Here is a 12776-nt window from a genome sequence, read left to right as displayed (position 1 = left end):
CAATTGCAATCACTATCTGAGATTACAGCAGAGAGAGCAGGGTTGGAGATGGGGCCGAGGTATGGGAGTCATAATCACACTGGGTAGTTCCATGGTTCCATCCAGCCGGCCTCCAGCCCTCCACAACACAGGGTGTGGAAGTGATTATGGCCCCTAAGCTCCTGTGACATGGATATCTCCAGGCTTTTTAAACACTCTGTCTGTCAGAGGGTCATACTTTCATCAGGTTGGAAAGACACTAGGCATGACACAGGTGCCTCTGGAATGTTGGTTGTAATCTCTAACCTCCAGTGGTGGAAAAAGTATCCAATTGTCATACTTGAGTAAAAGTATAAATACCTTAACAGAAAGTGACTAAAGTAAAAATGAAAGACACCTAGTAAAATACTACCTGAGTAAAAGTCTAAAAGTATTTGGTTTTAAATAGACTTAAGTATCAAAAGTAAATGTAATTGTTAAAATATACTTAAGAATCAAAAGTAGAAGTAAAAGTATAAATACTTTAAAATTCCTCATATAAAGCAAACCAGACAGCATAGTTTTCTTGTTTTTTTTAGTTTACGGATAACCAGGGGCATGCTCCAACACTCAGACATCATTTACACATGAAGCATGTGTTTAGTGAGTCCGCCAGATCAGAGGCAGTAGGGAGGACCGGGGATGCTCTCTTGATAAGTGCGTGAATTAGACAATTTTCCTGTCCTGCTAAGCATTGAAAATGTAATGAGGATTTACACAAATCCTCATTACCTTCCCAAGTTCTCTCACGTCACCCCGCTCCCCCGCTCTCTCCACTGGCTTCCAGTTGAAGCTCGCATCCGCTACAAGTCCATGGTGCTTGCCTACGGAGCCGTGAGGGGAACGGCACCTCCGTACCTTCAGGCTCTGATCAGGCCCTACACCCAAACAAGGGCACTGCGTTCATCCACCTCTGGCCTGCTCGCCCCCCTACCTCTGAGGAAGCACAGTTCCCGCTCAGCCCAGTCAAAACTGTTCGCTGCTCTGGCACCCCAATGGTGGAACAAGCTCCCTCACGACGCCAGGACAGCGGAGTCAATCACCACCTTCCGGAGACACCTGAAACCCCACCTCTTTAAGGAATACCTGGGATAGGATAAAGTAATCCTTCTAACCCCCCCCCCCCCCCAAAAAGATTTAGATGCACTATTGTAAAGTGGTTGTTCCACTGGATATCATAAGGTGAATGCACCAATTTGTAAGTCGCTCTGGATAAGAGCGTCTGCTAAATGACTTAAATGTAAATGTAAATGTTGTCAGGGAAAATGTATGGAGTAAAAAGTACATAATTTTCTTTAGGAATGTAGTGAAGTAAAATAAAAAGTTGTCAAAAAGATTAATATTAAAGTAAAGTACAGATACCCCAAAAAACGACTTAAAACTATTTTTACTTAAGTACTTTACACCACTGGTAACCTCTATTGGTAGAACCTCTATGGTAGACAGAGGGACTTTCTCCTTCAGAATGGGATACAGATTGTGTTGAACCTGTAGAAGTGTTGCTGTTCTAACCTCCAGTATAGCACAGTGGCCAGTCTCAGGTCTGTTGCTGTTCTAACCTCCAGTATAACACAGTGGCCAGTCTCAGGTCTGTTGCTGTTCTAACCTCCAGTGTAGCACAGTGGCCAGTCTCAGGTCTGTTGCTGTTCTAACCTCCAGTATAGCACAGTGGCCAGTCTCAGGTCTGTTGCTGTTCTAACCTCCAGTGTAGCACAGTGGCCAGTCTCAGGTCTGTTGCTGTTCTAACCTCCAGTATAACACAGTGGCCAGTCTCAGGTCTGTTGTTGTAACCTCCAGTATAACACAGTGGCCAGTCTCAGGTCTGTTGTTGTTCTAACCTCCAGTATAACACAGTGGCCAGTCTCAGGTCTGTTGCTGTTCTAACCTCCAGTGTAGCACAGTGGCCAGTCTCAGGTCTGTTGCTGTTCTAACCTCCAGTATAACACAGTGGCCAGTCTCAGGTCTGTTGCTGTTCTAACCTCCAGTGTAGCACAGTGGCCAGTCTCAGGTCTGTTGCTGTTCTAACCTCCAGTGTAGCACAGTGGCCAGTCTCAGGTCTGTTGTTCTAACCTCCAGTATAACACAGTGGCCAGTCTCAGGTCTGTTGCTGTTCTAACCTCCAGTGTAGCACAGTGGCCAGTCTCAGGTCTGTTGCTGTTCTAACCTCCAGTATAACACAGTGGCCAGTCTCAGGTCTGTTGCTGTTCTAACCTCCAGTGTAGCACAGTGGCCAGTCTCAGGTCTGTTGCTGTTCTAACCTCCAGTATAACACAGTGGCCAGTCTCAGGTCTGTTGCTGTTCTAACCTCCAGTGTAGCACAGTGGCCAGTCTCAGGTCTGTTGCTGTTCTAACCTCCAGTGTAGGACAGTGGCCAGTCTCAGGTCTGTTGCTGTTCTAACCTCCAGTATAACACAGTGGCCAGTCTCAGCTCTGTTGCTGTTCTAACCTCCAGTGTAGCACAGTGGCCAGTCTCAGCTCTGTTGCTGTTCTAACCTCCAGTATAACACAGTGGCCAGTCTCAGGTCTGTTGCTGTTCTAACCTCCAGTATAGCACAGTGGCCAGTCTCAGGTCTGTTGTTGTTGTAACCTCCAGTATAGCACAGTGGCCAGTCTCAGGTCTGTTGTTGTAACCTCCAGTATAGCACAGCGGCCAGTCTCAGGTCTGTTGTTGTAACCTCCAGTATAGCACAGAGGCCAGACATTTAGACCAAGGCAGTAAGCTCAACTACAGCAGTACTTTGACTGGAGTTTTGAAAGCATGTCTGCATCCCAAATGGCACTATATTCCTTGTTTAGTGCACTATTTTGTCCAGAGCCCTATAGGCCCTGGTCAAAGTGTTGCACTATTCACGTAATAGGGAGCCATTTTGGATGCACGCATGTTACTTTAAGAGCAGCTGGAATGTGTAAAGCAGCAACAAACTTCAGCTAAAATACAGATTTCTTTCTACGTAGTGAATTAATAATATATTACAAAGTTGAAGTTGAGTTGCTGAAATATCCCATACGGCAAAAAAACTGAGAAAGAAAATAAACCAAAATGGAACAAGTAAAGGTGAAATACCTCATCAGGCCTTTTTACGAGCCTAATAATCATAAAGAATCAACAACAGTGCACAGCGGGGGGTTGTGAACTTGGGTACATCCACTCCATAAAAAGCCAGCAGGCAGAATTACCCTGCTATTACAAATAATACACAGCCGCCTTCCCCCTAAACCCCCTCAATCCCCCTTTACACCCCCCGGCCTTCTCAGACACACAGTGTAGATTTAATGACACACATCCATACCAGACAGAGACAGTTGGCTCGGCGATGCCCCTGGCAGCCTCCCTCTTTGACGAGAGAAGAAGCAGACCACTTTAACCTCACAAGGCTCTCTCTAGACTTCAATAAGCCTCCCAATGACTTTTGATGAAACTGGGAAATGAGAGAAGTGTCTCGGGTCCAATGGAAACACCGAGCCCAGTGAACAGCCTATGAACACAAATAAATCCATAGATGCTTGTGGTCTGGCCGACCAGGAAGTCTCATGCCAACTGCGGGTTGGTCTCACATCGACTGAGAGCTGTGCGGAACATGGATGTCCTATCAACACACTGCAGGGTAGAGCTGAGCAGGTAAAACCATATGGACTGAATAAAGGAACATGGAGGTTGACACTGTACTCAAATAAATACTGTACTTTCATATTATAAAGACAGATTCAAGCCACACATTTATGTGTATATAGGATAGAAATCATTCTTTGGCTGGACTTGAGCAAGGTTATCTCAAATGCAAAGCCCTGTTCATTCAGCACTTGTGCTGTCAAAATACAGTATATGTTTTTGAAGATAAATAACTTTGAGATAAAATACTGGGCTATTTACAAATAGAGATTGGATTTGATATTGTACATTGGATAGTATATTGTAAACCTGTAATAATAGAGTAATGATGTAATAATGTATTATGTGTTGTATTTATGATAATAATTTTGATGAAAGCTGTAGTTGTGTTTTGTTGTGACGTAATAATAGAGTAATAATGTATTATGTGATGTATTGCGTTATTGATGATGAAAGCTGTAGTTGTGGTTTGTTGTGACGTAATAATAGAGTAATGATGTAATAATGTATTATGTGATGTATTGCGTTATTGATGATGAATGTAGTTGTGTTTTGTTGTGAAGTAATTATAGAGTAATGATGTAATAATGTATTATGTGATTTATTGTTATTGATGATGTAGACTGTAGTTGTCTTTTGTTGTGATGTAATGATGTATTCATGTATTCATGTATTGTGTGATGTATTTATGATGATTAATGATGATGTAGGCTGTAGTTGTGATTTGTTGTGATGTAATAATAGAGTAATGATGTAATAATGTATTGTGTTATTGATGATGTAGGCTGTAGTTGTGTTTTGTTGTGGTGTAACCGTTTGAACCCTGTTTGAACCCCAGGAAGAGTAGCTGCTGCCTTGGCAGTAATGGGGATCCTAAGAAATACAAAATACAAAAAAAATGTAAGTGAGGGCTTTGTTATCGAGAGCGCTGGAAGTACAACCAATCCTGAGGCGAGGAGGTGATTACCCATGATCCTTCATGCCCACTCTCCACTGTTCTTAAAGCCAGGTGTACACTACACGACTTTTCAAATAGAATAGAATAAAACTTTATTATACAGCCAGGATGGACATTTTTCTTTGGCATCACCTTCCATTAAAATAATCACATACACATACATTCTCACATCATACACATTTAAACCAGTCAGTCCATCATGTTGCATACTAACAACATAGAGGATATTAATACATTCACTCACAGCCGACCGTTGTCCCAACTGCACTAGATAGATAAGTACATATACTGATACAATTTACTTCTCATTTAGTAGTCCAACAGCACAAAGAATGAATGACTGTTTGAACGTTCTTCTTTGCCATGGGCAAATCCTAACATCACTGAGCCTCTCACATTAGACGACTGTCTTCCCTGTAGTTTTGTGTCTTGCCAACGTAGTGGTGCGCACACAACAATGTGGATTCTCCATCCCACGCTGTCTCGCCAAAACAATGATGTGACGATGTGATTACATTTAAATTAGCTACAACGAGCTGTGGCTCAAAGCAGCCTCAGAAACGTTTTCAGTCAGACATTCACTCTTGCCATACAGAGTGTAAATATCTAGCCAACATTTTGAATTGAATAACATTACTTGTGAACTTCAGACCTGTAATGATTTGACACGTTGGCTTTGGTTAAAGGCAAGTACAACACCTGCTAGTAGTAGTCATGGCTCCTGCTGGAGAGTCCACACATTCTGGGTGATGTGAAACAACGTCATCATCTCACTGGCTTCTCTGGCCAGCTCTCATTGGCTATTGTTGATCACCGTTCTCAAAACGTGTCGTTGCACAGCTCACACTACAAGAACATTGCAGATTTTGTGCCAACAAAATCAACGGGACGTCTGGGACTGCTCAAAGACAAGATTGGTAGCCCTCAGATTGCGTCTCTGACCCGCTCACATGAAACAAGCATCGTGACGGCCGCGCCTCCCGAGTAGGGGATTTTGTCTCCGATCTCCAAAAGTTGACTGGGACGGCCAAATCTGGGCCAAAATTGTGTAGTGTACAACCGGCTTAAGTTGTTCAGTTGTCATCACTGCTCTCTCCATCTGCCAAACAGAGAGACCAGGGATGCATCCCAAATGGCACCCTATTCACAACTAAGACTCAGGTCAAATGTAGTGTACTACATAAGGAATAGGGTGCCATTTGGGATGTCAGCCAGGTATTTTAAGTGACATGGGTTGAGGAATGCCTTCTAAACTCTATGGCATTTGTAGGGTTGAAAAACAACCAACCGATAACATCCCTCCTTTGCCATTTTGATAAGTGTTGGCATCCACATCCAGGGCCTTCAAGATGTCCATCCAGACATCACTGAGAACCCTCTGAAGGAATGACAAGATGTCCATCCAGACATCACTGAGAACCCTCTGAAGGAATGACAAGATGTCCACCCAGACGTCACTGAGAACCCTCTGAAGGAATGACAAGATGTCCACCCAGACATCACTGAGAACCCTCTGAAGGAATGACAAGATGTCCATCCAGACGTCACTGAGAACCCTCTGAAGGAATGACAAGATGTCCATCCAGACATCACTGAGAACCCTCTGAAGGAATGACAAGATGTCCATCCAGACATCACTGAGAACCCTCTGAAGGAATGACAAGATGTCCATCCAGACATCACTGAGAACCCTCTGAAGGAATGACAAGATGTCCACCCAGACATCACTGAGAACCCTCTGAAGGAATGACAAGATGTCCACCCAGACATCACTGAGAACCCTCTGAAGGAATGACAAGATGTCCACCCAGACGTCACTGAGAACCCTCTGAAGGAATGACAAGATGTCCACCCAGACATCACTGAGAACCCTCTGAAGGAATGACAAGATGTCCACCCAGACGTCACTGAGAACCCTCTGAAGGAATGACAAGATGTCCACCCAGACGTCACTGAGAACCCTCTGAAGGAATGACAAGATGTCCACCCAGACGTCACTGAGAACCCTCTGAAGGAATGACAAGATGTCCACCCAGACATCACTGAGAACCCTCTGAAGGAATGACAAGATGTCCACCCAGACGTCACTGAGAACCCACTGAAGGAATGACAAGATGTCCACCCAGACATCACTGAGAACCCTCTGAAGGAATGACAAGATGTCCATCCAGATGTCACTGAGAACCCTCTGAAGGAATGACAAATGGAATGTTCTGCACCAATAGCTGTTGACACTCGGCTGATACTGTATCAAACCACCTTAGACGTCAGAAAATGTGTGAGAGAAATTTCAGGAAGTGTTTCGTCTGCGTCTGAAACAGGCTCCATTGACTAAATAATCATAAGGCTTTTGGTATTACTGTTGAAATCCCTTGTAGTTGAATCACAGGATTGGCCTTATTCCCTAGACTAGAGAGAGCTGGGCTCTAGGTGAGGTAAAGCCTGTCATCTTAACTCTTCAACCCCCCCACTCCACCCACCCCCCACCCCACCCCACCTACAGAGAGCAGCTTAAGGGCGGGACAGCTCAATTGGCTAAAACCGGGGGAGGCCAGGAAAAGGGATTATTTCAGTCATTCAACCTGAACCAGAATGGGTGTCATTGTGATCCTCATCACTGTAATACAATCAAATTAGACTGGGGGAATATAGGGAGCAGGAAATGAATACATATCCCCCAAGCAAGGGATTGAAATACTTTTTTTTCTTTCTCTTCTCTTCCTCAAAACAATGATGACATTGTATTGACCTGCTAGTTACAGCTGGAGGAATACCTCTGAACAGATCTCTCTCTCTCTCTCTCTCTCTCTCTCTCTCTCTCTCTCTCTCTCTCTCTCTCTCTCTCTCTCTCTCTCTCTCTCTCTCTCTCTCTCTCTCTCTCTCTCTCTCTCTCTCTCTCTCTCTCTCTCTCTCTCTCTCTCTCTCTCTCTCTCTCTCTCTCTCTCTCTCTCTCTCTCTCTCTCTCTCTCTCTCTCTCTCTCTCTCTCTCTCTCTCTCTCTCTCTCTCTCTCTCTCTCTCTCTCTCTCTCTCTCTCTCTCTCGTATTAACTACAGCACTGCTGTAGAACAGACTTCAAGCCAGTCTTGAGTAATACATAGTTGTATTTATGGTTCATAACAGCTCATTGAAACCCCAGAAAGGAACATGAAAAGGTATTCTTACTCAGACCACTGTAGCTTGGTTTGTTATGCATGCACCTGCAAGGTAGTGCCAGTTGTGCCTTCAATCAGAACCACTTTGGACTCTACGCAGCCTGATCTTCAATCAGAACCACTCTGGACTCAACCCAAGCCTGAACGTCAATCAGCACCACTCTGGACTCAATTCCAGCCTGATCTTCAATCAGCACCACTCTGGACTCAATTCCAGCCTGATCTTCAAACAGCACCCCTCTGGACTCAATTCCAGCCTGATCTTCAAACAGAACCCCTCTGGACTCAATTCCAGCCTGATCTTCAAACAGCACCCCTCTGGACTCAATCCCAGACTGATCTTTTAAAGTGTAGAGAATATGACCTACCTTTTGTTACCTGTACAATACAAATATAAATGTGCTGACGGTACAAGTTTTACAATCCTGTACATATTCCTCAGTGAACATCATTTCTAAGATTATACGTTTGTTTTCTTATTTTGGAAAGACCTCATGTAATGGACATATAAGGGCACGATCAGCTATTGAAATAGGTTGTTGAGACAGAGCGTTATGAAAGGCCTTACCCTCCCTCCTGAAAGCCCTCCAGTTCATCTCTCTGTTCTGCCAGGGTAGACTCCAAGTCCAGGTAGCTCCCATTTTGGGAGAGCTGGAGGGCACAGTCATCAAGCTAGATAGGAGATAAAGAGAGAGGTTGCATTATTAATAACTCCCGCTTCATACAGCTAAAGTTATTATACAGCCTAGCTATTATAGATTACCTAGCTACAGCATATACAACTAAATAACGCAAGGCTAGTATCAAACTGTTGCATGTATGTCCACTATGAGGCAACATGGGAAAACATCAAATGACAAACCCCTTGATTTGGCCAACCTTAACGCCAGCCAATAGCACACAACTTGGCTGTCCGTGGACAAACCATGGTGCGCAGTTTCCTTCCAACTGCACCGATGAACGTTTACACTCAGTCAAAACATGGTCTGTACAAAGGCTGGATGGATGTAGCCGTCCAGAGCTAATATGTCTGTGCTGCTCTAGACTGTCTAGGGAGTCTGAGTCTGAGCTGCTCTAGACTGTGAGTCTGAGCTGCTCTAAGTTGTCTAGGCTGTCTGAGTCTGAGCTGCTCTAGGCTGTCTAGGCTGTCTGAGTCTGAGCTGCTCTAAGCTGTCTAGGCTGTCTGAGTCTGCTATAGAGGGTAAATGAACCGTTTGAGAAGGAATCCATTTTCCTCCTGTTGTTGACCCTGCAGCGTTTAATTTTCAGGTGTAGTAGGCCTATACAGAGACAGACAACACAAGACAGAGAGAAAACTATCATTGTTCTAGTTTGTCAAATATGCGCCACAAACTAGCTGCATCGAGAGCGGTACCCACTACCCACTGAAGAAAAACAACCAATGTGAAAATCCCAATACTAACTGTTTTGGAAATTACAATTGTGATTTGTCCCGGCTCTGATGTGGTTCCCTTTCCTCCCCTTGAATTACTGTAACTTAATTAAACATGGAGAAAGGGCAAAGGGAGGTTGCTAACTGGAAAAGACATTATGGAGGGGAGCAGCTTTGATCTGTTCAGTCACTCGTGTTTGTTTTTGGCTGTACTGCAGCGCCCAAGGACTGTGTCAAGATGGAGAAGTGGAACAAAACATGTGGTCAGCTAGGATAACACACTTACTGACTCAAACTGTCTTGTCTCTTTCCTTTAAAGCAACAACAAAAAATGGTATTATTGGAAACATTCTTCTCAAAGTTCTACCTGAAATATCACAGGCAGCACACGAAGCTGATCTATTCAGGAGTGGAGAGACAGTGAAGAGCTACCCTTGGGAAAACAGACTACTTCATGGCCTGGGATACGTTTTCTTTAAGATGCTCTTACTGTAAGTCTGAGAGAGAGTTTCAGCAGATTACAGGACAGATTCAGCACTGACAGGATATCCAGTGTTTTGTACAGGCCAAAGTTTAGGCCTACTATATTTAGGTCCATGAGGAGCAGGTATGCCTTGAAGACCTATAGGATGGAATGGAATGGGTGTGACATGAAACTAAGCAGGACATGGAAAGGACTAAAAATACTAATATCATCTATCCAGGGGTCTATCATCTATAAAGAGACACTAGAGAAATCATCTTGGACTGACAGGATTACAGAACAGAACAACATACAGTACAAGGCGATTGTTTCAGTCTAGTGTAGGACGTTGTGAGTCCACTTCTGTTCATACAACTGATACAGAAATATAGAAATACAGAAAATGAACAGACTACAGAAAAGACATTGAGTTCCTCTTCTCTTAAGACACTCTAACACAGTATACTCAGTATCAAGAGCTGAAATGGATAAAAACATGGGGCAGAAGTCAAAGCAGTAACCAGCAATTAGTGTGAATCCAAGAAATGCATTTCTCTCTACATTGAGGTTATGACACAAAACCTCGGCAAGTCAGGCCAGAGCAGACAGGCCACACTAGTGAAGCAAACAAACACACACACACACACACACACACACACACACACACACACACACACACACACACAGTGTCTCTTTTGGCTATAATAGACCCAATGGATTACAGATCACAGCCTTAATATCCGAGCCAGAAATGCCTTAGTGATCCACAGAAATGGCCCTTAATCCATGAACAGTGCTCATAGATTAACGGCAGTGGCAGGAGATGTGTTGTCCCCTGCCCAGCCCAGGATTTGAACCCGAGCAACAAGGCCCTGTGGTCCCAGAGTCCAGAGAAGTAACCACCAATCCTGCTCACAGTCTCACACTGAGGCCTGGCCTCTCCCTACCACCGCACTGTGGTCCATCGGCCAGAGAGGAAGGCAGTTAGGCAGTGACAGCTAAAAATAAAGAACATACAATTCTCCAACTCAAAATGCAATCTCACCCTCAATTTCTTCCTGCAGCTGCGTTGTTGCGGGCGTAGAGGCTGACAAGGGGAAAAAATACCCCAAGTTTTGGGATTTATAAATAACTCACTTATCAGCGCTGCATGTAAAAAATGTTTAACACTATTTATTTGTGGGGGGAATGAACAATTGGAAACGTTTGTGTGCCCTTTACTTGAGGGTTTCAGATGGAACCAGTGAACGTTCTGATGGCACTGCCTCTACAGTACATAAAGTCTGGGTAGAGTTCCTACCTTATTTCTGTCTACGGTGGATATGTCGTCTGTGGTCTCTTTCCCAAGACAGTGGAATTAGCACGCTCTTTAAAATACACTATATACATGAGAGAGACCACAACAGTAATCTTCTGTCGAGCATGCAAGGGATGAGCCTGAACAAGGAGCTACAGTAGCTCTGTGTGAATGTAGAACTCTATGCTCCAAAAACACAGACAAACTTGGAGGCTGACAGGCCAAACCTCAACTGTACATAACAATGTGTAATACAGTCCACCCACAGAACAAACCTGGAATAATTAGCAGGAAGACAATCTTCACAAAAAAGTGAATTTGTTAAAGAGTGTGTACATCTTTCAACGACTGACTGTCCTGCATTCCCCTCTGCCCTCGCATAGCGTTGAAGCGTGTCAGAGCGGATGCTTTCTGGCATTCCAAATAAAATGACCCTGACCCCTCAGAGTATTTTAGAAAGGCAGGAAAATATCGGAAGAAGTGACAAAGAAAAAAGCGACTTGACTATGTTTCTTTGAACTATTGCTTTTGCTCAGTATGTGAACATTTTCATTGGGCAGTACATCTGTGATGAACTGTGGCATAGGGTGCAATCCCAAATGGCACACTATTCCCTTTATAGTGCACTTCCTTTGAAGAGAGCTCTGGTACAAAGTAGTGCACTATAGGGAACATGGTGCCATATCAAATCAAATCACATTTGATTGGTCGCATACACATATTTATCAGATGCTATCGCAGGTGTAGTGAAAGGTTTGTGTTCCTAGCTCCAACAGTGCAGTGATATCTAACGATACACAACAATACACACAAATCCCCAAAATTAAGAAATGAAGAAATACAGAAAATATTAGAAAGAGCAATGTCAGAGTCCAGAATAGAAATAAATATGTATATGGTGGTGTGTATAGACAGTATGGACAGTATATGAATAGAAAAGGTGTGTACAGCAGTAGTTATATAGGATGAGCCTGGACTAGAATACAGTATATACATATGAAGTGGGTAAAACAGTATGTAAACATTATTAAAGTGACCAGTGTTCAATGACTATGTACATAGGGCAGCAGTCTCTAAGGTGCAGGGCAGTGTCGTGTCTTTGGGTACCATTAAACTGAAGATAGGTTTATCAATTAGCTCCCTGTAATTATTATCACGCGACTAAACTGATTAATCGTTTAATTGTAATTACCTAGGAGATCGGGGCACCAAGGAGAATATTCAGATTACAAAGCTATAATTTTCCTAATATAACTTTCCTGTACTATAATATTCTATTATAGTATAGGCCGATTATCTTCTAGTTTCAATGGTGTATTTTACCTCGCGTCAAGTCTCATTCCCAAACGTCGTAAATTGTTGTATCTGCACGAACCCAGTCTTTACTAAAATCATCCATACATCAATTGTCTTAAAATCATTTATTTACTACACTAAGTAATTAACAGAAAACATACAAACAGTAATTATCGTCACAAAGGATTGGTATAGTAATGTGCCCTAATGGCTAACAAGCATGGCTGGTCTGTTAGACAATGGGTCATAAACGGTAAGCTGAGAACTTACACAGAGTTCATTAATATTAACAATTGACAATTGAAGGCTCACTCATTCGGGAACAATTGCAATCAATATATATTTACGCTCATGTGTCGTCGGGATCCCTTTGGAAGAGTTATGTTCTGATGGAGAGTTTGTCCGCGTTCTCTCTCTCTCTCTCTCTCTCTCGGTTAGAATGGATCTTTCAGAGCGACATTCATTAATGTCGTCATAGAATGGATGTGGTTGGTCTTCGCGTTCGATGATATAATTTACTTAGCTGCAGACTAATAATTAATATCAAAGACTTGTTCTTATTCTGTCGATATCGATAGTCTAAAAGTT

The 12776-nt window shown here is 43.3% G+C and overlaps 1 protein-coding gene across 1 annotated transcript in view; it reads right to left on the bottom strand.

Moving 5' to 3' along the window:
• Positions 1–12776, bottom strand: part of LOC115177013 (FH1/FH2 domain-containing protein 3) — a 227461-nt gene that overhangs the window by 200329 nt on the left and 14356 nt on the right. Inside the window, exon 2 of the mRNA XM_029737456.1 lies at positions 8308–8411. Within this exon, the coding sequence (XP_029593316.1) occupies positions 8308–8411 (104 nt within the window). The remainder of the gene's footprint in view (positions 1–8307; positions 8412–12776) is intronic.

The sequence above is a fragment of the Salmo trutta genome, chromosome 37 (assembly GCF_901001165.1).
Source record: "Salmo trutta chromosome 37, fSalTru1.1, whole genome shotgun sequence".
Classification (NCBI taxonomy): domain Eukaryota; kingdom Metazoa; phylum Chordata; class Actinopteri; order Salmoniformes; family Salmonidae; genus Salmo; species Salmo trutta.
Note: the sequence above shows the minus strand (reverse complement) of the source record. Positions and strands in the feature narration are given on the sequence as shown.